Source organism: Equus caballus, chromosome 1 (genome assembly GCF_041296265.1).
Source record: "Equus caballus isolate H_3958 breed thoroughbred chromosome 1, TB-T2T, whole genome shotgun sequence".
Classification (NCBI taxonomy): domain Eukaryota; kingdom Metazoa; phylum Chordata; class Mammalia; order Perissodactyla; family Equidae; genus Equus; species Equus caballus.
The window spans coordinates 8079874-8106180 of NC_091684.1; the positions used below are offsets into that span (position 1 = coordinate 8079874).

A 26307-nucleotide genomic window follows, 5' to 3' on the forward strand; every position below is an offset into this window, starting at 1 on the left:
CAGTTAGCAGGTGCAGACCTTGAAGAGGAATGGGCTTGGCCATCTCTCCAAACAGACCAGCCATTGAGAATGGAGCTAGGGGTGAAGGGGAGGTTGAAACAGGCAGATACCAGAGGTGGAAGGCTTGGGGGCCACGGAGAATTTGAAGTTTATCCTAAGTGCAGTGCAAAGCGGTTGGGGGGTTTTAAGCAAGAGTAACATCTTCTCCATATACTTTTAAAGATCATTCTAGCTGCTAAGTGAATGGATTGTAGGGTCAGTAGTGAGAATGAAGACTAGTCTCTCAGAGGGCACTGCAGATGCTGGGTCCGTTGGAAGGTACCACTTCTACTGGGGCAGAGTGATGTTCTAAGTAGGAAACAAGAGTAACTAATAGGGGTCGAGCTTCAGCAGCTGGATTTGGAATGGGATCAGTTAATGAGAGAAAGAGGCAAAGAGACTGCTTCTCTCAGCCACTGAAAGTTCTCCCAAGCATCCGATCTCATCCTTCACATACTGTGACGGGCCTCAGGGGAAGTACCAGTTTTCCCCAGTGGTCAGAGTGGTGGGCATCACTTCTGCCCTGTGGCCTAACACTAGAGAAGCCACCTGATCCTAGAAGTGCAAGTGGATTGGTTCCATGAAAACGAGAGAAAGTATTTAGTCTGCAAAGGCAGCGCAAGACACTGAGGAGTTCAAAGTAAATACCAGTCCTACAAATAGATTCTCCAGGGCTGGGAGGCGCCCAGACAAAACGTTTGATGTCGTTCACCAAAAAATCTTAATTTTTTTTGTTTTAAACAGATTTATGCAACTGGTACCACAATACTACTTCAGTAATTTGCCTCCTAGTGAAAGTAAGGAGATTCTACAGCAAGTAATGGATCACCTATCAACTATCTCAGCAATGAAAAAGGAACAGAAAATGTGTGAGCAGTGCCCTGAAACTACTGAACAAAGATGCACTATACAGTGACTCTTCAGAACCTCCTACGCAAAACACGATGTGCAATAAATATCCCAAAGTCGGCCTAACACTTGGTCCACCAGAGCAACGCGCAGATATTCGACGTGAAGAAGGGTATCATACCCCACGTGGGATAGTCTGGAAAAATAACACTGTATATTATTTAAAAATAAAAAAACAGAAGTTTTTATTGAGTTCTTTAAATTACTACTCCATGTTTTTCTTCTTATTGGGAAAGTTTTTAATCAACCGTTCATAATTTGACCAAAATTCAAAAACAAAGATATTTTGTAAATGTGTCACAGACACAGGTAACAGAACCCTACTTTTTGTAGAGGACCTTAATCTGAATAAAGTCAGAAGTTTTTCAATAATGTCCACTGAGTTTTCGGTAATTTTACAAAAACAAGCACACCACTGTCCATGGGAAATGGGTTAGATAGATAGATGTTCTTTCAGTTTATCCATGATTTCATTCATCTTGTCGCCTGGAATTAACATCACAGTTCGCAAGGGCTTCATTGGTACATCATCAAAGGACCATCTGCCTCCCAGACAAGTGTCACTCTCCTCCTGCACGGAGTAGCTGAACTTCAGGATTGCCTTCTAAACCAAGTAAATAACCATAAATTAAAATTTCATACGACCTAAAAACAAAACTCATTTAATCGACAAAAAAGAACACTGTATTTGGCATATGTTTAAGTAAGAACAACAGCTAAAGGAAGCAAAACTCAGAATAAACTAAACTCAAATGGGACATTCAGGCAGAAGTTATAAAATGCTGACCAAATAGAGTCTTAAAACCTATGTGAGGGCTATGGATAGAAGTGCTCCATTTCTAAGAGGCCAACAAGCAGCTACGTGATAGGAACATTACTGCCTGTTTACACAGTCACGTGCCGCACGACAGCATTTCGGTCAACAACACCACAAAGACAAAATCCTGTGAGATTAGTGCCGTACAGCCTAGGTGTGTAGTAGGCTATACCATCTAGGTTTGTGTAACTACACGTTCTCACAACAAAAGTGCTTAACGATGAACTTCTCAGATTCAGAACACCGCCATGTCATTGAGCAATGCATGACTGTGTGCTGTTTGTAATTCTGAAGTCACTCCTTCATGATCTCATTTAATTCTCAGTCTTGTGACAGACAAGTGAAGTTAAGACATGATATCTGACAATTAATGAGAAGAACTGTCTTCACATGCTGGTCTTTCCCCACTGTCCCACTGCTTCCTTGGCATAAAGCTGTTGTGTGAAAACAGGTAGGTCTGCATAACCATCTTACAACACCCATGCAAACTTCCGTGAAACGGTCTACCGGACGTGCTGAGGCGTAAATTTTAAAAGCTGGATTTTCCTTATTTAATTCCTGATCTACCCTCAGTGCAGTGCTTTAGTTTTTAGTGGAAGCCTCCAGGAAAATATGTTCCCCTCAGAGAACCGTTTAACATTGTTAAAAGGAGGGCGCTGTGAGAAAGAAGAGTCTCTGGTGTCTGGTTGTCCATCGCGGCACGAGCTACCTTTCAGGAAGGAAGTGCTGGAGATCCCACCAGTGGGATGACATTGGACTAAGGGCAGAGCAGTGTGGGAGAGCAGGGGTCCACTACGGCTTCCACACCGACTGGCTACGTGACCTCAGACAATGGCTCTGAACTCCGTCAGACTCAATGTCCCCATGTGCACACCCAGGCTAATGCCTCCCTCACGGAGTGGTCTGAGAATTAGAGATCTCACAGCAAGCATATTATAAATGCCTGGTCACTATCAGCACATTCACCGCTCTCCTCCCCCCAACCCCCATCATCACCAAAAGCAGGGCTGGGGAGCCAGTGACGACCTACTAACAGCCAGGCACTGCGTCAGCTGCTAACTGCTGGGGATGTGGAGAAAACAGAGTGGCCACACTCAAAAGAGCAACATAAAATGGGAGAGCAACAAATCCTGATTATTGTCAAGAAAATCCTTATTTACAGTATCTAAACTAGATGAAACATGATAAACTTACCTCATAGAAGAACTCTTCCTCTGCATTTGCAAACATTAACTCGACCTTCTCTTGGTTGCTCTGCTTCTTTTTAGAATGTTTTCCTGCTTCCACGAATGTCTTGCTAATCAGTAGGTAGAAGCAGCACTTCCCACACGGCTTGTTGGTTTTGTGTGCCTCTGCCAGTTCTTTCCTACAAGGCACACACAGGTTTACCTACTGGGTCAGGTGAAATCCATCAACAAACCAGAGCAAGAGAAAACCAGAGAGGCCCCTTCAGTGGGTTTTGTTGTGACATGGGCTTAACGACTATATATTAGATCTGGACACTTCTAAAGCCATGCCTTTTATTTATGTAGTCAGTCGCACTTTTGATTGATTATGGCAGTGCTTTTTATAATAAATGGTACGATTAATCTCTCAGATTATAAATAGCAACTAACAGATGAGTCTCAAATTCACTCAACATCACTGCTCTGCCTGTGCAGAAGCTAAAAATATATAAGAATCTGGATTTTTTAACAACATTGAACTGAAACACACAAAGGCACACAGCCATAACCAATGCCATTAGAGCATGTGACTGCTACAGTCTCCAATCACTAGGGTCTGGGGCTAATTCTCAACATAGTGCAGAAAAGGCATGGCAAGAAATAGATACCCTAAATTCTAGACTAGTCAATGGGATGGCATGAAGCTTTAATCTTTTTCCTTGTGAAGATTATACATGACCCTGTCCATCTGGCTAAACAAGATGTAAAGAAACTCAGAACAACCCACTTCAGCTTTCTTTAATAGAGGATCAGGAGAAAGCAGGTCACCCTCCTATGAAACCAAACAAACATGAAATCCAGCTGATCAGAAAAAAGACAAAGCAAAACAAAAAACACTTATGGCACCAGAAGTACAATATGAGTGCAGCTGAGGTGTGGGGTGAGAGGGAGAATGAGAGTAAAACTAAAAAGCAATGATCTATAAAAGAAAAATGGGAAATGTAAAGGTTTCCAGACTCATTACATCACAAAATATTAAAGGGAAACCACAATGTAAGCATATGACCTCTGAGAAATAATAGTCTGTAAAGCCCAGGGGACCCGTCTGTATTTTTGTCCTCCTCTATTTCAAAGTACAGATAACACCAATTCTTAGCTCTTCTTACATTTAAAATATTTTTATAAACCTAAACTCTTGCATTAAAAAATAAAACAATGGCCCAGGCCTGGTGGCCTAGTGGTTAAGTTTGGGGTGCTCCGCTTCAGCAGCTCAGTTCAGTTCCCGGGCTTGGACCTACACTGCTCTGTTAGCAGCCATGCCGTGCTGGTGACCCAAATACTAAGGAATAGAAGAAGACTGGCATGGATGTTAGCTCAGGGCAAATCTTCCTCAGCAAAAAAAAAAAAAGTAAAATAAAACAACAAACCCTGAGATGCTAGAGACAGTATTGAGACTATGGTTCCATGAGTTATAAAACATCCCAATGAAATTTAGGAATCTTACTCAGTTTCTGTTATTGTGGTAATTGTTCAACATTCTATTTGTTACAAAAATCCATCTGTGAAGAAGGTGAAAACCTTTAGTTAAATAGGGGGTAAAAAAAATCTATTTTTATATCATTAAATCCTTAGGATTATTAAGAATATTGTCGCAAATAATTAAAACTCTAAAAAGCCAATTAATAATGTATGCATCTCACAGGATGTTTCTTCCACTCTCACCACACTACACTGTTGCTTAAACCAAGGGTAGCATTCTTTCTATACCAGCATATTCCACTTAAATCACATTTCTGAATCCACTTAGGAAAAAACTACCGTTCAAAGGCATTTTCCAGAGTCTCTTACTGAAGCTGCTGGTGCATGGGCAGAGCAATCTGTGGAGGAACGTTAATGAATCTTTCACTTAGTAGAAAGCCCACAGGCTTGGTGGTGTCATTTAAAAGCTTGTCCAGCTGTTCAACCATGCTCTTTTCACAGTTCTTCTCACAGAAGCTTAGAATCAACTCTTTAATTTGTTCAGCACACTGGGTACCCTAGAAAGCAAAGAGAAGGTTTGCTTTTTATTACAGGCCATCACTTACAGGAGAAAACCTGAAGGTGACAGCTATCACTTTTTATCTTACAGGTAAGGGCAGCAGTTTCCTGCCATAGCCTTTAAAACCCTCTATGTCTTCAGCGTTGATTGCTTAAGTACTTCTCAAAAGTAACTACATCTGGTTATTTACCATCCCATGATCACTGGTAGGAGAGGCTTACAACTAACACTCAGACACATGGGAATAGCAGTTCTAGTCTATTTCATAAAGACAGATGGAAGTAACTGGAAAGTTCATTTAAAAATTAAAGATAAAGCACAGCCTGCATCTTATTCTGAAAAGGGTAAGCAGCTGGTTTTCACTTTTTATTAGAACTCATCAGTGAGTCAATAAAAAGAGATGAATGAAAACACAAGTCAATGTCACTAAGTGCTGTCAACTTCTGGAAGCAATGAAGCCTCAGAATATCCACAGTACACAAGGAGCAGAGACAATAGCTGCAGAGACAGCACAAACAGCTCCTGTGTCAATACCAACATCAGAACTAGTTCCTAAAAAGCCAGACGACAATTCTCTATACCACAGGAAGTAAGTAACTTTGACTGCGTCCAAGTTATTCCAAACAAAACAAAATAAAAACACCTGTCATATTGAAAAAATGATTATAATAAGATTTCACAAGAGCACATATCCTCATAGTTACTATCATCTGATATAAAAGGCACTTTCATCGAGTATCAAATACAAGTGGTTTTGGCCTTCAGAATAACCATTCAGATGCCACCCACTGAAACCAACCTTTCTTTCAGTTAAATTTAAAAGACTTATAAATCCAAAAATCTCATCTTCATCCACATCGTCATCGCTGTCTTCTGAAACATCCGTTTGCTATTTTAAAAAGAAAAAATAATTTTTAATTTTATATTTTGTTGGGAAGAAGTATGATACCAGGTCTCGGGATCTAGGCCTCAATCATCTTTTCACTCTTCAATGTTAACTTTATTTCACTGTCCTTACCTTAGGAAGCATTACACACTAAATACTATGTGGCCTTGTTCATATCACTTCGCCTCCCTTGAATCTGTTCCTCCTCCTACATTCCGGATGATCTCTTCCTGCTCTAAATTTCTTTATACTAGATTCTTAAGACATTTTTCTTAATTAGATTCTCAATATATTACAAATCCAGAACAGATAAAAACTCATGAAATAAACCATTTTAGTCTGTTTTCTAAACAATCTGGCTGGAACTAGCCCTTGAGTGCTTCTCTGCAGGTCCACAATGTTGTCTCACCTAAAATTCATACACTTCCAGAGCACTAGCCAGTCCTGACCATTGGTGAAGCCGAACAATGCCTGAGTGCCACTTATTCCTACCACTTGGGGAGGAGAGAAGAAAAAAAGAGGGCAAGAAAGGAAAAGACGAATTAAGAAAACAGAACTAATGTGAAATGGTTGACTCCAACTCGAACTTCCTGGCTCTACTTTGACAGCCCATCCCCCGGAGGCCTCAATGCAACATCCACATTGTCTTCCACAGGTTGCTTGTTTGTTTGTCCAGGCTGTAAACTCCTCTCACTGCATCCCTAGCACGCAGCATGGCGCCTGGCACAATTTAAGTCTTCGGGGAATATGTGCTGAATGAATGAAATGAAACGAGGCTGCTGCTTTTCCACCGAAGCACAGCAGGGGTCCACAAGTGCCCCATCTGTCACTGGCCTTGTTCTGTGGAAAGGACTGACAAAGCTCTGCCACACCCTTCAGCACCACTGGTTCAGCGAGGGATGGTGGACAGCACCAAGGCCCCCCAGTGGCCGGGCGCTTCAAGGCAGAGGGCAGAGAACAGAGTGGAACCTGCCTCTGTGGGCACAAGAAGTCAAACCAGACCAGAGATAAACGAGGGGCCTGGGCACACTGAAGAGAGCAGAGGGAGGAAGTGGCTCCTGGACGTAAGCTCACACTGCCATTGAGGGGGACCTCGGGCAAAGGGGCTACCAGGCTTTAAAACAAAACATTTCTGCTGAATCTGGATGTAAAAGACCATCAGTTTCTTCCTGTGGGAACAAAGAAGGGTGAGTGGCTCAGGTAAGGCCTCAAAGACTTAGTAACTAAAACTACATGCCAAGATGAGAGAAGTCTCAAACTCTACAAAAACGAGAGAATACAAAAGTAGAGAATGAGAAGGTAACTCAGGAGGGCACTAACGGTTCCAGCGAGAGGACCAAGGGCATGTATGCTGATGAAGGAGAGAGGGGAAAGAAGTACAGAAAAAAGTATAGTAGTCCACCCCGTCCGCAATTTCACTGTCCGCAGTTTCAGTTACCCACAGTCAACCGCAGTCCAAAAATATTAAATGGAAAATTCCAGAAATAAACAATTCCTGTTTTAAATTGGGCACCGACCTGAGTAACACGATGAAATCTCACACACCCCAGCTCTGACCTGCCCAGGACATGACTCATCCCTTTGTCCAACTTATCCACGCTGTATACGCCATCTCCCCGTTAGTCACTTAGTAGCCATATCAGTTACTGGCTCAACTTGGGTGGGATCACAGTGCTTGTGTTCAAGTAACCATTATTTTACTTAATAATGGCCCCAAAGTACAAGAGTAGTGATGCCGGCAATTTGGATATGCCAAAGGGAAGCCATAAAGTGCTTCGTCAGAAGGTCAGACCTCCGTTAGAAGGTCAGTAGTAGCCTAACGCTACATCAGAGTGCCTGCATCATTTACTCACTTCATCGCATCACGTACCATCTCACACCATCACAAGAAGGGTAAGTACAGTACAATAAGATATTAGAGAGAGACCACAATCACATAACCTTTATTATATATAGTGTTTTAACTGTTCTATTTTATTATTAGTTGTTGTTGCTATTCTCTTACTGTGCCTAATTCATAAATTAAACTTTATCATAAGTATGTATGATAAGAAAAAACACAGTATACATAAGGTTTGGCACTATCCCTGGTTTCAGGCATCCACTGGGTCTTGGCACATATCCTCCATGGATAAGGACGGGACTACTGTAATATGTAAACCAGCCTCCAAGATCAACATTACACAGTTTCTCTGCACCTCAGAGGACCCCAAATACTGTGGCAAAACCTGTGTAGTACCAACAGACTTTAAAAGGCCAGGGGAAGAAAAAAGAACTCTCAGTGTCAAGCCCTAAGAAATCCCCAAAATGGTCACTTGGCTCACAACCAATGAGCACTCTCCAAAACACTCAACACTCCTCTCCTTGCTGGGCCCGTCAAACCATCAAGGAAGCACCACACGGGGTCTGCCTCTCTGTGTGGCTGGGGTCCCAATCATATCACAGTCTCATCCACAAGCACCTGCCTTCCCAGCAAGAACCCCTCATGCTCGACCCGACTCCTGCCCCCGACTATGCCGCCCCTTACCTCTCCTGAGCTCTTCATTCAACACAATTCTTCTCAGTACCTAAGTACAGAGCAAATCCTTACATGATACTTCACCCTTCGATTGCTAGGCTCTCGACCCAACCACGCACATGCAGTCTGCAGCTCTCTCCGCCCTTTTCCCACAGCCCTAGGGACTGCCTTCTCTAGAAGAGTCCAAATCCCCGAAGTCCCAAAGGCTCTAGCAAAAGCTCTGGGCAGGCACTCTCCCAGGGACAAGGCTCTGTCCCTGGGACACCTCTCGTGTCTCTGTGGAAGCCAAGGAAGCCACAATTGTAACTGTGGAGTTACTTGTGTAATTATCCAATTAAATGTTGAATCTCCCCGTTAGAGAATAAGGTCTTTCAAGATAAAGATGACAGCTTCTCGTCAATATCCACCAGGTCACAGGAGGCTAATCAGCCGGAGATCACATGAGTTTGATGAAAGAGCAGACAGCCTGCTCTTCCCCAGCGCTGTAATAAAAGGAAGCTACCAGAGGAGTTACTCCTCTCTTTTCTTTATATTTAGTGCCACAAGGTTACCAATGTTGTCAGAAGGTCTGAAAAGCGTGCACTGTATTCAGAACAAAGACGGTGGTGACCCTATCAGACAGTTTCAGACTTCAGTGGAGTACTGGGGGTAAAAGCCAGATCAGGGTGTTTAGGAGGAGAAAAGGTGAAGACTGTGAGTATAAACTATTTTTCAAGAATTTTGGCTTTGAAAACAAAGTGAGATGGCTGAAGTTGAGGTAGTTGAAACATTAGACTGAAATGCAGTTATTTGTTTTGTTTTTATGCTAAGCTAGATGGTAAGTGCTGGCAATAGGAAAAAGACATCAAAAGCGACACTACACATAGACAGTACTTGCCATGTGCCAGACATTGTTCTAAGCACTTTACTCTCAGCAACTCATTTCGTTCACCCACCACCCTACGAAGTAGGGACCAGCATCATCCTTGTTTTCAGAGACAGAAATGGAAATAAACTAGCTCGCTGTGACAGACTGTATTTTCCACAGGCAGCTGCACCGACATCTCCTATCCCACAATCTCTGACAAAGGGACCTAGGCACTCCTCCTGTCGAGAGATGGGGTCTCTGTGCCGGCCCCTTGAACCTGCATAGCCCTTTGTGCCTGCTGATCAATGATGGAAATGACCCTGTATCATAAAATGCTCTGCACTTCCACCTAGTTCTTTTGGGCCAACCGCTCCTGGAACCCAGCCAGTGTGCAGAGAGGCCCACACTGGAGAGGAACTGAGGCCCCTGGCCCACAGTCCCAGCTGGGCCCCCAACGAAGAGCCAGCACTAACTTGCTAGTCATGTGAGTGAGCCACCTTGAAAGTACATCCTCCAGACCCCACTAAGCCTCCCCAGCTAATGTAACACAGAGCAAATATGAGTTGCCCTCACTAAGCTCTGTCCAAACTGCAGAGCCAAACAGATGACTGTTGCTATTCTGAGACACTAAGCTGTGGGGCAGTTTGCTAGGCAGCAACAGACAACTCAAAGAGCCACCAGATGGTAAGCAGCAGAGGCCGGATTCACCCCAGTCCTGCACCCTCCTCTTCCAAATGCTCCCTTCTACTGCCTTGCTCGATACCACTCCACTGCACTTCCTTCTTGCTCTCCCATCACTCCTTTGCAGGCTCTGCCGCTTTCCTTCCTCACCCAAGTAACGCTGGTATTACCACAGTATGTGTCCTTGCCCTCCCTGGGCAATCTCAACTACTTCTATGACTTCAATCACCACTTATCTGCTGAAAACACCCAGGTCTCCAGCTGCTGCGCACTGTCTCAATCACATGTATCACAGGCAAATCAACTCAAAATGTACAAATCCAAACCCATGCTCCCCCTCCTCACCTGATCTTCCTCCATGATTGTGATCTTGATTGCTCCAGCCTAACACTTGGGAGTCATCCTTGACTCCTTTTTCCCCTCACTCTCACACCCAATCACTCACTAAGCCCATCATATTTCATCTCCCAATATCTTCCGAATCAGCCCACTTCTCTCCTTATCCATTGCCACCACCTGGATTACTGCACTTAATAACCCTGGATTACTAGAACGGCCTTCTAACCAGCCACCCTTCCTCCAGCAATACTTCTCTCCAACTTGAACTTACGGGCTGTTTGCTATAAATGAGGAGAAGCTTAACGGGATAAAGAACTAATTTAAGCAGAATAAACACAACTGTCCTTCTTACCTTAATCACACTCCCGATATGGTTCTGTTGAATTAAGAGATCTGTTAGTTCTGCAGTGTTCACAGGAGCCTTTAGGAAAAGCTAAGAGGAGAAAAAAAGATTATTTTAAATTAAAATCAAAGCATGAGTTTTAAAAAAAACTTGTAATTTATATATTCAAATAAAAATAATGATATTTCAATGATTTGACCACAAAGATGACCCAGAAAGCAATCCCAAGAGGAAAGAAAAAGCCCAGGAGGATTAAAGCAGCTAAAGGCACTGAAATTTGGGAAGAGGCAGTCAGTGGTGATATCCAAGGTGTCGGGCAGGAGAGGAGGAAGGACATAGAAGGAGGACACTGGTGAGCAGGATACTGGAGGCTAAAGAGGGTGGAGAACCAAAGCCGTCTAACATGGGCTGAGGAACAAGCAGAAGCAGCAAGCATAGGCTTTGCAGCACCAGATGGTACCGTCAGTGATATGGCTGTTGTGTAAGAATTCCTCCACCTCACAAAGTTTGGATGTGAATGAGTGAAAAACAGAATAGTAGCTTAAGCAATAAGCAGATGAAAGGGATGGTAATTTAGGACACAATGTTAATCAGAGGAAGAAGTCTGGGATCTGAGGCACAAAAAGGGGAATTAGCCCTGGAAAAGAGGAGAAACAATTCTTCCTTCCAGGCAAGGCAGAGATAAGAATGGGAATTCTAAAACAGAAAGGATGAAATTTGACAGAGCTTGTGTTGAATGGCCTGAATTTTCTTAGAAGAGCAAATTTATGAGTAGAGTAAAAGACAATACCTGCTGCAGTAATTTCTTAATTCCATCATAATCGTTATCTGAGATGGAAAAAGCTTCAAATTCAATGTTCACTTCCTGTAAATAACACACAAAATAGGTCATCATACATAACTTTCTAAAATAATTCAGCCGTTATTTTCCACGTTACAGATTTTTCTTTTTCTTCTACCTCCATTTTTTTGGCTTTTTCTACAGAACATGCCAGAAAAAGGACAAGAAGAAGAAAATGTTACCTGCAGAATTTTAACTGTCTACGCTTCATAATAGGCAAACATTGCCAAGACTGCCATCTGCACAGATGGCAGATGACAAAGCACCTTCCTACCATTTCCTCATTTGACACAAAAGCCTGAGAAAAACAAAACACTCAAAGCGATGCAGTTTTAATGTTGAGAAAGTCTGCCCTGGATAAAATCATCACAGCAGCCACAAAGAAAAAAATTACCATTGGCCTGACTGCATAAGGGTGAGCAAAGAACAAAATTACGCCCCAAGTCCCCGGAATTGCCTAGAGCTTGATTCAGCCCACGGAGCCGAGGCTGCACTGCATTCCCTGGCAAACAGTCACCAAGCACCACCACGTCCCGAGCCCCACGCCTCGAGATGAAACGGTGAGCACAGCAGACGTGAATGATCCTGACCCTCATGGACCTTATGGTTAGTGGGGAATTAGACATTAAGGAAATATACATGGAAGTAAATGTAAAGTTGCAACTATACATGCCATAAAACACAGGTGCATGGTGCTGTAACATGAAAAATGGAGGTCAGAAAGTCAGGAAAGGCTTCCCTTAGAGAAATGACACTTGAGCTGGGAACTGAGGACAAGCTAAGAGAGTTCCTGGCACAGGGAAGAGCACATACGAAGGTCCTGAGGCAGAAAGAAATACGGTGAGTACATGGGACTAAAAGGTGTGTAGCTGGGCTCCCTGATCTGTCTCTGCAAAACAACGACAGAACCTAAGAGGTGATGCCACTGAAATATCCCATAAAGAAATGAAAGTATTACGCCACGCCAAAAACAAAACCTTAGATGCTTTTAAATGCTACACAAGGTAAGTACTTGAAGATCCTAAATCGTACCTTGGAAAGCGACACACTGAACTTGGGACTCTGATGAAATAGTGTACTTACACACACTTTAAGTTTTGCAGGTTCTGGAATTTGGGGTCTTGGCTAAAAGAGGCCACAGACGAAAATCAGGCCCACTTTGCATTGCCATCTGGACAGTGCACACATTTAAGCACTCCTTTGGCTGTTAAACCTGCCAGGGCCTGGATAACAGGCCAGCTTACAGACTTCAAATCCTGACTCTCTGAAGTAGGCTCAGCCAGATCATGTGAGCAGCAAACCCTGAGGGGCAGGTGCGGGGCGGTGTTCCAAACAGGATCAAACTAAACCCAACAACAAATTGTCATCATTCAGGTCTTGAATGCATTCCTTAAAAAATAAACAAATTCTTTAAATATGCTCTTCTAGTGTTTTTCTCTTGTTTAGATAGAAGCCTCAGCCCTCTGTCCCAGGCTATTATGGCACCACTACTGCAATGGATACCAAATGGATCATCTGCCCAGACCCCTTTCCCTGGGTATGGGCTCCCCATTCACACAGTTTCAGGGGCAAAGCCATCTTTGTAAAACAGAGCCCTGCCACTCACCCCCAGGTGACTTAGAATCTAGAATTAAGACTAAATATGACATCTAGCCTGCTTGCTCTTTTGAGTGAAAAAATCTCAGAAGCTGTTGGCATTTTCTATTTTCTGCTACACGGAGTAAAAATAGAAAGAAAACCAAATATTCTGAATGTAACAGAGAAAAGCAAAGCAGAGATGAAAAATGTGACGGACTTCTCAGGTTCTCTATAGCATTCCAGGCTCAGGGACCCAGTCAATTCCTGAGGCCTAGTTGCATGCCTGCCCTTGGAGGTCTAAGATACCCTTGTATCCTTGCCACAAAGTCCCCTTTCTACTGAAGCTACCCTCCAAGGGTTTCTATTAAGCACAAGCAAGTGTCCTAACCACATGACCACAAGAACCCTAACTAAACATGCCTAGTTCTTTTCTCCTCATCTTTCACTATCCCCACCTCTGTTTCTTGAAGTTCTTATAACCACGTTCTATTGCTACTCAGCTGGCTGTCTCAAAGCCAGTCACCTTGTTGTCTTTTAAATTGGGCTCTTTGGGGCTTTAAATAACCATCCTCATTTCCTTCCTTACTTATACATCACCTTGTTTCAAAGAAGATCTGAGGCTGATTTTGAATTTCCAAAATAACACTGATGGATTCTACATCAGGGAAACGAGCTGTGGATGAGTGAACAATTCAGAAAGTGAAAGCTTCTTTCAAATAAACAAAGGATCAATATCCTTTTTCAGTGTGTTTTCAATATCTTACGTTTTGTACAGGGATTGCCCTAAAAGCCTTAACAATTTCTTCAGTCAACAGTAATACATGCCAGTGGTAAACACTACAAAGAGTGTAGAGGTTAGAGAGTTAAGGCTTATTGCCCACCCCGACTCCTACTCTCCAGAGGTTACTGTCAACAGTAAATTTTTCTTTCAAGAAATTTTCAACACATAATCAAATATGTTTTCTGTTTCTCCTTTCTCTCACAAGGACTGTACTGCATGTGCTGTCTTCACTTAATTTGCTGTGTGTCCTTGGTTGTAAAATAGTGATAATTCCTAACTTTACAGAGTTGACATAAGCATTAGAGTTAATATAAAGTGCATGGAGGCGGGAACAGCATGTAGTATCATCACTACCAGAGGGTAAATTCTCACAGGTAGAATTACTGAATCAGGGAACATACACATTTTAAATTTTGATAGATATTGCCAAATTGCCCTCCAAAGAGACTGCACCAACTTATACTCCCACCAACAGTATATGTAAGTGCCGTACTCTCCTACATTATAACATCAATGATGGTTATCACACAAATTTTTATCCGTGGCAGTCTGATAAACTATCCATGTTAAGGCAGGAAGCACTGATTTCTATAACCCAAAGTTAGTAAAATAGCCAATTAAAAGTGTTCAAAGTGAAAAAATGGTGACACCTCATTCAAGGCAAGGGGCCAAAGTTAAGAGATGATTTGTAAAGGAAAGTTCTGTTCACTAGATGCATCTGTCATACACCACCCCCTTCCCCGGCCACAGTCTCAGCTCTAATCGTGCACCCCCCCTTCTCTGTATTCCCCCCAACACACACACTCATTCTGAGTAATGTTTTATCTCTGACTTTATTTCCCATCACTCTCTTCTTATTCTGATCCAGCCATACTGGCTGCCTTTCTGTCCCACAACCACGATAACTTGGATTTTCTTATAAATGAAATGGGAAAGTTCTAAAAAGGAAAGTGAAAACAGACCTACATGTTAAAAAGATCTCTCTGGCTGCGGGTAGAGTACATATTCTGGGGCAACAAGAAAGGAAAAAGCCTTGCCACTAAAAAGTTACTACCTGTATTCCAGGCAAGAGATGATGGAGGGGTGTGGACTCTGATGGCTGCAGAATCAATGGGGAAGAGTCTGGATATTAAAGGTAAAGCTAACAGGATTTACGGAAGGACTGGCCGTGGGATGAGGAAAAGGGAGGAATTAAAGTTAACTCTCAGAATTTGGGTTTGAACAACTGGTAAATTTGGGGGCCATTTACAGAAACGGCAAAGATTAGAAGCAAGGGCATGAATGACAAATTCTGCTTTGGACGTGGAAAGTCTGAGCTACCTGTCAGACAATCGGTGATTTTAAGGATCATTCTGGCCTAATCATCCATTCAACAACCATTAAGTACCTAGAATGCCAGGCACCACGGTAGCGTCGGCTGCCCCGGGGAGGAAAAAACACAGCTTTGCCGAGATCTGAACAAGGAAGGGAACCCCTGCAGGACAAAGCGGCGCGCGGAAATGGCTCCCGGCAGAACCGAGCAGGTGGCCTTCGCGAAACCGGAGAGGGGGCTGTGAGCGAGGCAGCCCCGCGACCCAGGCGGAGGGCTGCAAGGCGGGCAAAGGATGGACTCCGCAGGCCCTCGCTGGCTACTACGGATTTAGGACTTCGGCCGAGAACTAAAGAGAACCACCGAAAAAGTACTGCGGCGGGTTTTCTTGGGCGGGTGGGAGGCGGCCGACCCGGCCCGGCTAGTACTTTTGAAAATAACTTCTGCGGCTGCAGCGTGGAGAAGACCGAAGTGGCACCTCAGGCGGAACCTTTTATCACCTCCAGCTTCTGCTCGCAGACCCTCAGGAGCAGGGAAGTCGCCGCTCCAAGCAGCTCACACGTTCCCCGGGCTCCGGTTGCCAAAAAGCTTTTTCCCACATATAAACCAAACTGAGGTCGCGTGTGCTCCTCACCTCGTCGACGATCTCGTCTTCATCCTCTTCTTCCTCACTGTCTTCGTCGTCTTCGTCCTCATCCTCGACCTCATCTTCCTCTTCTGCCTGCTCCCGCGGGACCGAGGCACCACCGCAAACAGCACGCCGCTTGGGCCTGGACGCCATGTCTCCGTCCTCAGCGCGCCTGCGCAACGTCTACCCGCCCGCCCTTCCGGGCCCACCCACGCAAGGCGAGGGGGTGAGAGACCACAAAGAAACTCGGCGCTGAGTCAGCATCAACTCCAGAACCCCTGAGGGATTCCCAGATCGTGATCTCTCAGAGTCAGGTCCAGTCTGGGATCCTATCTCGGCCTTTCCTTCCTCCCTCCATCCTCCCTCACTCCCTCCAAGGCTCCCCCTCCCCTTCGCGCAGTGGTTCGACCCATCTCGGCTCGTTCTCACGGGGCCTGAATGCTTGTGCGCATGCGCGAGCTCCCAGTGTGAGTCGTGAGGGCTCTGCGACCCTCGCTTGTGGTCCTGGTCCGCAGGGCTTCGCTTGACTTGTCGCCATGGCAGCTCAGGCCACGTGGTGAGGGGGCCGCCCACCCGGCTGGTTCAGTGTTCTAGCGGCTTCACAGCCTCGGCCTTGAGACCGCGAGATACCGCCCCCCTGGGGGCCTGCCGAGCGCCGGGCGCTGTGCCGGGCAGGGCCCCAGCTCCCAGCCCCTTCGCGCGTCAGCGGCAGGGCGAGGTAGGTGTCGCCGCCCACGGGACCGACGAAGACAGGGAGGCCGCGGGCGCGCAAGGGCCAGCCTGCGGCACTGGCGAATGTGTGACGAATGGTCGGCGCCGAATGGAAGGCCTCCGGAGCCTTTCAGATACCCCCACGCCAGGCTCTGAGCGAGCCTGCGGGCGTCCCCAATGTACATTCGGTGGCACTGCCTTGTCAGTGATGGAATGAATCCGATCCGGATCCCTGACCCTAGCCGATCCTCTTTGTGCGCAGTTCTCCACCTGAAAGTTCTTTAAAATCCGGGATCAACCTTCAATGCTTCAAGGCTGATGGGAAAATCTGAATTACAGACCAGGGCCTATTTTGAGAGAATAGAGTGGAGGGGTCTGTGCTAAGCTTGAGTGTGTACCAGGCAGCTGCAGTCAGTTGTGACCAAGTGGAAATGCCAGCCCAGGGTTGTTAGTTCTTGCATTTCAAGAGAACCTGGAGTTTGACAAGAAATATCTTGATTTTTAAAACTTGTGCCAAATAAAATTCAACTACCAGTCAGGTGTATCCCACAGACTACCAGATTGCAGCCCGTTGTAAAGACTTATTTGGAAAGAAAGTCATTAATTACAGAAAACACTTTTCTGAGAACAAGATCTATGTTTTTCCATTTTTTTCTCTGTAAAATGAGGAAAGTGGGTTGGAAAGTGCGTTTCTAAAAGTGGAGTCAGCTGCTCCTAGTAGTGAGGTGCCCCCCCCCCAGAGGTTTAAGCAGAAGCTGATAACATCTTAGTGATCCTTCAGCAGCAGGAAGTGGAGTCAGGATAACTTAAGCGTCCCTAGAGTCCCCATGGTTGTGTTCTGAGAGCTCCATCTTTCCTGAGAGTCTCTGTAGTCGGCTGCAGCATGGATATTAATATTCTTACCCATTAGGGCTCCACATCTGACGGGGGAGCTTAAAAAGGCCCCTTTGGGTCCCACAACTATGCAGAAACATCTTCCAGTCATTACAAGAAGGGAAGCTGTGAAAAAGATATCAAAAGGCTAAGATTAGAAAAAAAGACTTAGAAGGCACGGTACCAACATAGAGAGTTACACCAAGACATCATGGGTAATTGTTTCCCTGTTTCTTTATACTTTTTGTGTGGTAAAATATACATAACAAAATTTACCATTTTAATCTTTTTTTTTTTCCTTCGTGAGGAAGTGTCACTCTGAGCTAACATCTATTGCCGATCTTCCTCTTCTTTTGCTTGAAGAAGATCATCCCTGAGCTAACATCTGTGCCAGTCTTCCTCTATTCTGTATGGGGGTCGCCACCGCACCATGGCCTGACAGTGGTGTGGGTCCATGCCTGGGATCCAAACCCACAAACCTGGGCCACCAAAGTGGAATATGCCAGACTTCACCACTAAGCTGTGGGGCCAACCCCCATTTTGGTCATTTCTAAGTGTGCGTGCGGTTTAGTGACATCAAGTACATCCACATTATTGTGCAACCATCACCACCATCCATCTCCAAAATTTTTTGGTATCGCAAAACTGAAACTCTGTATCCATTAAACAGTAACTCCCCCATGGTATCCATTAAACAGTAACTCCCCATTTCCCACTCTTCCAGCCTCTGGACACTACCAGTCTACTTTCTGTATGAAATTAGCTATCCTAGGTACCTCATATAAGTGGAATCATAGAGTATTTGTCCTTTTGTGACTGGCATATTTCACTTAGCGTAAAGTCTTCAGGGTTCATCCGTCTTGTATGTGTGTCAGAATTTCCTTCCTTTTAAAGGCTGAATAATATTCCATTTTATGTATATACCACATTTTGTTTATCCATTTATCCACGGATAGACAGTTGAGTTGCTTCCACCTTTTCACTATTGTGAATAATGCTGCCATGAGCATGGGTGCACAAATATCTGTTCAAGTCCCTGCTTTCAGTTCTTTTGAGTACATATCCAGAAGTGGAATTGCTGGATCATATGGTGATTCTATTTTAATTTCTTGACGAACTATACTTTTTTGTAGTTTTCAAATTTTCCATTTCTTTGATGATAAGAAATAAGCTTTGATAAGAGAAGATGGGGGGAACTTTACTTTGTGCCCTCAGATTGGTTCCCAGTGTGGATTCAAGATCAGAGTGTGAACTAGAGTAGCAGACGTGAATAAATAGACTGCCTGTGGTTTTGTCATTCAAGGAAATACAGCACCAACCCCAGGGAACTGAACTCACTCAGGGACTAGATTGCTCAATCTTCACCCTTAGCTCAGAATTTATCTTAAAGGAGCAGAGAGGTAGTAGCAAGTGCTTAGGAGAGTGGACGTTGGCTTCAGACCTGGATTAAATTCCATCTCTGCCACTTACTATGCTCTGTGACCTTGAGCAAGTGACTCAGACCTCTTAGAGCTTTGGTTTCCTCTTCTGTAAAATAAGGACAATACCTTCACTGTAGGTTTAAGTAAGGATTGAGGTCTTGCATGTAAAATGCTTAGCCTCGTCAGTGACACAGAGTAAGTCCTCAAGGAAAGAGCAGCTGTTGTTATTACTGATACTCAGAGCATCAGGACACAGAAAGTGTGGGTTTGAGACATGGTTCTTTCTTACCAGCAAAGTGGCCTTAATCAAGTCAGTTCCCTGTTTCTTTAAGGAAAAGGCATCGTTTCCCCTGCTCCAAAGATGCTAAAGTGTAAATCTAAAGTGTTGTTTTCTCACAGTGTGAACGAGTATTTCCTGAGCATCTATTATGGGGAAGAAAGTGCCCAGAAAAGCCGCGGTGGTTCAGAGGACCCAGCCGGTGTCACAGATGCAGGAATGGAGACCAAGAGAAGAGCAGCCTAGATAAGAGGCCAGGCCTTGGCCCTCCAGTGCAAGCACCTTCCACTTCACCACACCTTTTCTCGAAATCCAAAATGGCTCACATACAATTCTTGGTGCTTTAAGCCTAAGGATACTGCTGCCTGTCTCCTGTTCCTGCCTTCCTCCTCTTCTTGCTGCAGTGCAGGTAACAGGAGTTTCCTGGAGCAGGGAGCTTTCAACTTGGTCACGGAAGTGCAGGGAGAAAAGAATTCCCCTGTGGGCATGATCTATTTCCACCACACCTATAGCTTCAACTCCAGTGAGGCTGTGTTAGTGTCCCAGGGCTGCCGTAACAAAGTACCACAAACTGAGTAATACACAGCAGAAATTCATTGTCTCCCAGTTCTGGAAGCTAGAATTCTAAGATCAAGGTGTCGGCAGGGCTGTTTCCTTCTGAGGGCTGTGAGACAGAATCTGTTCGTGCCTCTCCCCTGGCTTCTGGTGGTCTTACCAGCAATCTTGGCATGCCTTGGCTAGTAGATGTGTCACCCTGATCTCTGCCTTCATCTTCACATGGTGTTTTCCGTGTGTGTGTGTGTGTGTCCAAATTTTCCGTTTTTATAAGGACACCAGTCATATTGGATTAGGGCCCACCCTAATGACCTCACTTTAACTTGGCTGTATCTGCAAAGACACTATTTCCAAATAAGGTCACATTCTGAGGTACTGGGGGTTAAGACTTCAACATATAAATTTTGGCTTCCATCTGACAGAGGCCAAGTGCAGGGATTTGTTATTTTACTGCTTGTTCTTCATAGCAAGTGATCGGATGATGGGTATTTGAACTTCTGGACAACTAAAGGAGTTCTGTGCAGAGATGGACACTGGATGGAGCCACGTATGGCTGAGAAGGGGTTTGTGCACTTTTTGTGAACTCTCGCCTGCCCCAGTCCCTAGAGTACTCTGGGCTCTAGTCAGTGAAAGCATCTCAGCTGCCTTTGCCCAGCTTCAGCCTGTTCAGCATGAATCTGATGCTTTAGTTAATCCAACCAGACTTTCGATTACAAAGTAGCTGGAATATGCATATTTCACCCTAAATCATCTCCTACCCCAGCAGAATATGAATTCTGCATCAGAGGAGCCCCAGGCCCAGAGGCAAACTTTTTAAGCCTTTCTTCTGAACCCTGGTGGTTTGTGGTGGGAAGTACTTTGTGTCTCTCTCACCCCTTAGCTCACAGTTCTGTGGTTGTCAGTCTTCCCCGCATCAGCCTTGGAGCTCCTTGAGGGTGGACACTAAGTCTTACTTGTCCCTTGCCCAGCATCACACAGAAGAGGCTCAGTGTTTCTTGGGTAAAGACAGCAATACAGCAGAGCCCCTTACCTGCCTAACTGAGAGCCAGCTTGTCCTCTCTTAGTTCTCCTTGTTGCTAAAATTCAGGAGCTTCTGTAAGGTGGGCAAGGCAGAACAAGGTGCACCAGGAACTCCAAGGAGTAAGTTGTGCCAAAGGGCTGTGCTTAGTTGCTCCCCAAATGCATTGCATGGCCTTCTTCTCTGACTTGCTAATGATCTGGAACTTGCCTCTCTGCCTGCTCTGGCTCTACTATCTCCCATATGTGGGGAAGGGGGTTGGGCGGCAGGGCAGACACAGCTCTGGCACCTCTCCTGATCCCACTGCCTGCCTCCAGTTACAGCCTTATTTCTCTCTTCGTCTTCGTAGCAAAACTAAGTTATCTACACTTACTGTCCCTAGATCTTTACATCCAGTTTGTTGTGTAACTCACTCTGTAAGGAACTGAATTGTGTCCCCCAAAATTCATAGGTTGAAGCCCTAACTGCCAATGTGACTATATTTGGAGACAGGGCCTTTAAACAGGTGATGAGGTTAAATGAGGTCATGAGGGTGAGGCCCTAATCCAATAGGACTGATGTCCTTATAAGAGGAGGAAGAGACACCAGGGATCTCTCTGTGAACACAGCAAGAAGGTGGCATCTATAAGCCAGGAAGAAGCGCCTTACCAGGATCCAACTCTGACAACGCCTTGACTTCCAGCCTCCAGGACTGTGAGAAAAGACATGTTGTTTAAGCTCCCCAGTCTGTAGTATTGTTATGGCAGCCCAAGCAGACTAAGACACACTCCAGTCTGTCTTCCTTCTCCTTTGCCAGGGTCTCCTCTACCCTCTGCCCCTGACGTGCTCTGACATTGTGTGAGTACTTTAGGGCCCTGTCCTGGGCCCTCTTCTTTTCTCTCCACAATCTCACTGGGTCCTAGGACTTTAATTACCATCTGTACACTGACAACTCCCAAATCTTTGTCCTTTGACCTGACTCCTCCCTGAAGCCAAATTGCCTAATGATTTTTCCATTGGATGTACAATGCCAATACTCTCCAACTTTTTTAACATTATGACACACCTAGGAAATGATAATATTCATACAGTGCATTGCAGTAAATAGATGGGGGTTTATAATTTACAGCTAAAGGCAGCCAACCCTGGCTGGAGTGGGTGGGTGAGAATGGCAATGTGGTTCTGGCTGGGCCCTACCCTACTGCCCCGAGGGCTGAGAGGCTCAAGACTTCAGGCACACCTGTAAACCTATTCATAGTACACAGATGGGCTGGGGCACGTTGTTGGAGAATAGGCATTCTCAAATATAGTATGTCCAACGTGAACCTTTTGTCCCCACTCCCATTCTCCCTCTCCTGACACACCTCCCATTCTTCCAGTTGTTCAGGTTACAAACCTTGAGGTCATCCTTGACTCTCTCTACCCTGTGTCCAGTCCAGATGAATGCTGTTGGCTCCACTTTCCTAATATATCCAAGTGCAATCACTTTTCCCCACTTCACCCACCAGTCTAGTCCAACCCCATATCATCTCTTATTCACACTGTTCGAGTCACCTCCCTGTCTTTGCTCCTTTCTACCTTCAGTCTTTTCTCCACACAGCTGCAAGTGCTCCTACTAAAATATAAGTCAGAGCATGCCACTCTGCTCATAATCCTCCAGTGGTATCCCATCTCATCCAGGTGAACGGCTTAAACCTTTCAGTGGATTCCCATTTCTCATGGAATCCAAAATCCAGCTTGTCCTTTCCACTTGAGCCACACCTACCCTTCTCTCCCGGGGACACCCCAGTCCCCTTTCTGACACTTGAACATTTCTCCATATGGCTGTTGTCACTCAGATCTCAACTCAGGTGTCACTCCTTCATTTCTCCTTACAGTTATTGTCACAGATCTCAACTCAGATGTCATCTTCTCAGAGAGGTGCCCCTGGAGAGGTAACTAGCTGTCAGCACCCCAGTCACCTCTACAATATCACCTCATGGCACTCAGTAGTGCTTGAACTTGTACTTCCTCATTCCCCCAATGAATAGTGCAGACTTAATCTCCCTGAGGGACATTCTGGGTGTCACTGCCTGAGAACTCGATAGAAACACTTTTGTGTTGGATTGGCACCTGGTATTTGAAAGCAATACTAACATAGCCTTTGAAAACGTGGGTATCTGTATCCCAGAGCCTGGAACCATGGCAGGGACGTGGTAGGGCTGAGCAGAGGTCTGTGGCCGCAGGATTGCCTGTTTCCAACAGCAAGGACCACTTTTTAATCCCCACAATGGTTGCTTGCTTTGTGTGCCCCAGAAAGTTTTATGCTTTAGCAGAAAATGCCGTTTTACCTGCCAATCAGTGACATACTAGATTCCTGGAGCTCCCAGATTGGAAGGTGTATCAGTCAGGGTTCAAGTAGAGAAACAGAATCAATAGGTGGAATTTCTTCCTCAGGGAAGCCTCGGTTCTGCTTCTAGAGCCTTCCCAGCAGCTGAGTCAGGCCCACCCGGCTTATCTAGGCTACTCTCTTACTGAAAGCCAGCTGACCCAAATACCTTCACAGCAACACCTAGACTGGCATTTGTGAGTAACTGGGGACTGTAGCCTAGCCAGGCTGACACATAAGAGCGACTGTTGCAGAAAGATAGATTCCTAATTTCTGTGTGAAACACATTCCGAGTCACTTCAGGAAATGGTGGAAATGATACTGCTCATTTCCCCAAATCCCCAGTCTCTGTAGCTAACAGCTTGACAGCAGCAATAATTAGAACTTGATTTCATAATTATTATTTGTTCACCCAGGTTTGGTTGCTTAGATTCAAAGCAATTCATTTAGAACCAAATTTTCCTAAGACAAACCATAGATACCATGTTCCACAAATATATTCTGTAATAACTTGTAAGTAATGGCTCCCAGAGTTAACACATTTCTGCTTCAAACAGTATACTCTGTTTGACTATTATCAACCACTGTATAGTGTTTATTAAGTAACACACTGGTAGGTTTAATGGTACTCAGAGGAGGATAATCTGCATTTCAAGCAGAGTTTATTCTGCAGTTCTTCCACGGCATTTATTTTGAGGCCTTTGGGATAGTTATATGTGCTTTTCCGCCCTTGATACAAAAGGAATTTGATGTTTATTGTAAAAAATTTGTGGCTAATACAGAAAGAGGCAAAGAAGAAAATAATCACTCTAGCCTACCACCCAGAAATAATTACTATTAGTATTTAATGCATATTCCTTCATGTATATGTAAAATCTATAAAGTCATACTATTTATGTGATTGTGATCCCTGCCTTTCTTAATGTTTTGTGATTAAATCCATTTGATTAGTTATTAATGAATATTTAATAATTTCATATAACTATACCATGATTTATTTAATCATTCTCTCATTGTTGGACATTGACACTGTTTCCAAGTATTTTCAATTATAAAAAATACCAGAATACAAACTTGCAACTAGTAAATGAATAAGTTCTGGAGATCTAATGCACAACATAGTGATTATAGTCAACAATACTGTATTATAAATTTCGAAGCTGCTAAGAGACTAGATCTTAATTGTTCTCACCAAAAAACAGACATGATAATTATGTGACACGATAGAGGTGTTATCTGATGCTACTGCAGTAGTCATATTGCAGTATATAAATGTATCCGATTAACACATTGTATGCCTTAAACTCACAAAATGTTGTATGTCAGTTATACCTTAGTAATAAAAAAAATACGAGTACCAGGATGAACATCTTATGTTAATCTTTGCACACATTTATGAGTATTGCCTTAGTATTTATTCTTAGAAGTGAAATTATAGGAAGAAAGGGTATGAAGTACATAAGACTTTTGATACATATCAACAAATTGTTTTCCAGGTTGTTAGAAAATTTTTGATTGTCTCATGATACTTGACAGCATTTATAAAACATCATTTGAGGAGTAAAAGAGTCAATATAATTATTTCCTAAAGAGCTTATTAGCAACTTAGTGTATTTATCTTGAAATAGAAGTAATAATTTTTTTATTTCCTTAAAAAATAAGATGCCCATTTCTCTATTTGTTGTTGGTACAACCCAGAAGTTGCATCACGTCTCTTCCATGAGCCTTAAATGTTTGGCTAGGACACGGGCTTTCCCTGACGACTTTCATCTGCCTTTCCAAGTGATACCAAGTGCCAGCATGCTGTCCCTTGGCCTTATCAGCGACAGGGTCTTCAGGAGCCCATAAACGCTAAGTCATTGTGTGCAAGGGAGAGGCCATATCAGCCTGCACTTGATTACCTTCTTCTCCGTGCTCCTCCCATCCCGTCTGACATTGTGCAGGAAGAGTCTTTGAGACCTAATGAAGATCTCCTTCCCTGCTCTGTCACAGCACCCTTAAGGACTGCCAGGCAATCATGAAGGTTCTTTTACTGAAGGACCCTAAGGAGGACGACCGTGGCCAGGACCCGTACATCAGGGTAAGTGCCTGGGGCTCCCGGACTGTAAAGCACAGGGCTGCTTACTAACAAAGTGAGGGGAAGGGCATCTGCTGAAACTGAGGAACGGCAGAGTGAGTTGTGAATGTGACCCTTCCGTTATTTTCCAAACAACCCTGGCCAATCCGGAACTATATTCTTTTATTTGCAGGAATTAGGATTATATGGATTTGAAGCCACTTTGATCCCTGTTTTATCATTTGAGTTTTTGTCTCTTCCCAGTTTCTCAGAGAAGGTAAGGTCTGTCCGTGTCTGAGCACCATAATTTCTGAGTGAGACACATTTGATTTCTGTAGAATTCTTGCCAACTCAAGCCAGAAGTAAAACCCCTCATTTTACTACGAAACTTCAAAACAAGGGCTGCACGGCCTCACCTGGCTCCAGGAGATGGCTGCCTCTACTGGCTCCTCCAGAAGGCACCCCGACTTGGAGGTGGGGTCTGTGAGGAGGCCCAGGAGACCAGGTCGTGGTGAGGGCCCAAACCTGCCTGCTCTCAGCAGCTCAGACCCTTTCACATTCATCCTCTCACTTAATCCACCCGCTGCCCTGACCACGCCAGAACCGCAGCACAGGTGTTATTTTTTCCCTTTTAGCAATTGAGGCCCCAGGTTGGGCTACTCGGCCGAGGCCTCCAGCAAATAAGAGGCAGTATTAGGACTCAAGACCAGGACTTCTTCTCACAGCTTCAGTTCTGCTGCCAGGTGTGGGGGTGATAGATGTTGCTGGAGACAATCCCAATAAAGCCTTCCAGATGTTTCAGAGTAAAGATTCAGGGCCTAGGCCACCCCAATCCGTATGCACTCAGTCACTGGAGCAGAGCTGCCTTGAGGTGTCTTCCCTGGAGCTCCTTTCTGGGCACATGGGCCAGGAGCCAGGGTGGCTTCATGGCTCTGGGTGTCCAGCCCTGCTCACGGGGCTCCATGGCCTCTGTGTACATCGGAACCCTGCCTATCGCTCTTAAAGGAAGGCCTTCCTGTTTTCTCCTCTCGGTTTGAGCTGACTATTGGATTATTCATTCAATAATTTACTCGACAAACATTGATTTGGCATCTATTGTGTTCCCATGCACGGCGTTTGCATGGTGAGGGAACTGTGTAAGAGGGGCCCAAATTGGCACTCTCTTCTATAAATTGCTTTAAAAGGGAATCAGAGAGCTCATCATTTGAGATCATTTCTAGGACCTCGTGGTCAGAACTGAGCTCTCTCCGTAAAGCTCCATTATGTAGCAAGTGAGTCAGAGCTCGGCTGGGGAATCGTAGAGGCATGTGCGTGAGTCCTGGCTCTGCT

The 26307-nt window shown here is 44.6% G+C and overlaps 3 protein-coding genes across 40 annotated transcripts in view; 2 read left to right on the plus strand and 1 right to left on the minus strand.

Annotated features, from left to right (window-relative positions):
- DHX32 (DEAH-box helicase 32 (putative)) overlaps positions 1 to 1150 on the plus strand; it is a 58195-nt gene extending 57045 nt beyond the window's left edge. For all 12 annotated transcript variants that reach the window (XM_070275606.1, XM_014733149.3, XM_070275630.1 and 9 more), the window contains one exon: positions 784 to 1150. In XM_070275606.1, coding sequence (XP_070131707.1) covers positions 784 to 955 — 172 coding nt within the window. In that variant the 3' untranslated portion in view covers positions 956 to 1150. The remainder of the gene's footprint in view (positions 1 to 783) is intronic.
- BCCIP (BRCA2 and CDKN1A interacting protein) lies at positions 1106 to 15877 on the minus strand. 4 transcript variants are annotated; one of them, XM_001488987.5, is made up of 7 exons: positions 15727 to 15877; positions 11374 to 11448; positions 10593 to 10673; positions 5769 to 5858; positions 4780 to 4967; positions 2960 to 3131; positions 1106 to 1552 (listed from the first exon to the last, which is right to left on the minus strand). In XM_001488987.5, the coding sequence occupies exons 1-7, from the start codon at positions 15871 to 15873 to the stop codon at positions 1382 to 1384; spliced, it is 924 nt and encodes a 307-aa protein (XP_001489037.1). In that variant the 5' UTR covers positions 15874 to 15877; the 3' UTR covers positions 1106 to 1381. The 4 variants fall into 4 exon arrangements, with proteins under 4 accessions (XP_001489037.1, XP_005602219.1, XP_023493012.1 ...); XM_005602162.4 differs by lacking the exon at positions 11374 to 11448 and having other exon boundaries at positions 15727 to 15873; XM_023637244.2 differs by lacking the exon at positions 5769 to 5858 and having other exon boundaries at positions 15727 to 15873.
- A 286-nt stretch (positions 15878 to 16163) lies between these two features.
- The window catches only part of UROS (uroporphyrinogen III synthase), a 41631-nt gene continuing 31487 nt past the window's right edge, over positions 16164 to 26307 (plus strand). For 5 of the 24 annotated variants that reach the window (XR_011441571.1, XR_011441592.1, XR_011441593.1 and 2 more), the window contains exons 1-4: positions 16298 to 16438; positions 19125 to 19411; positions 24915 to 25002; positions 25172 to 25255. Coding sequence is in view for 12 of the 24 variants with exons in the window: in XM_070275791.1 (XP_070131892.1) it covers positions 24940 to 25002; positions 25172 to 25255 (147 nt within the window). In the remaining 12 variants the exon portion in view is untranslated. Of the gene's footprint in view, positions 16439 to 19124; positions 19412 to 24620; positions 25003 to 25171; positions 25256 to 26307 lie in introns of all 24 variants that reach the window. The other 19 variants (XR_011441556.1, XR_011441586.1, XR_011441560.1 and 16 more) reach the window with 10 other exon arrangements.

Coding starts and splice junctions, on each gene's coding strand:
- BCCIP (XM_001488987.5), bottom strand. CDS start 15,873: ATGGCGTCCAGGCCCAAGCGGCGTGCTGTTTGCGGTGGTGCCTCGGTC. Junction 4,968..5,768: donor TAAATTTAACTGAAAGAAAG/GTTGGTTTCAGT, acceptor TTTGCTTTCTAG/GGTACCCAGTGTGCTGAACA. Junction 3,132..4,779: donor CCCATGCACCAGCAGCTTCA/GTAAGAGACTCT, acceptor TGTGCCTTGTAG/GAAAGAACTGGCAGAGGCAC.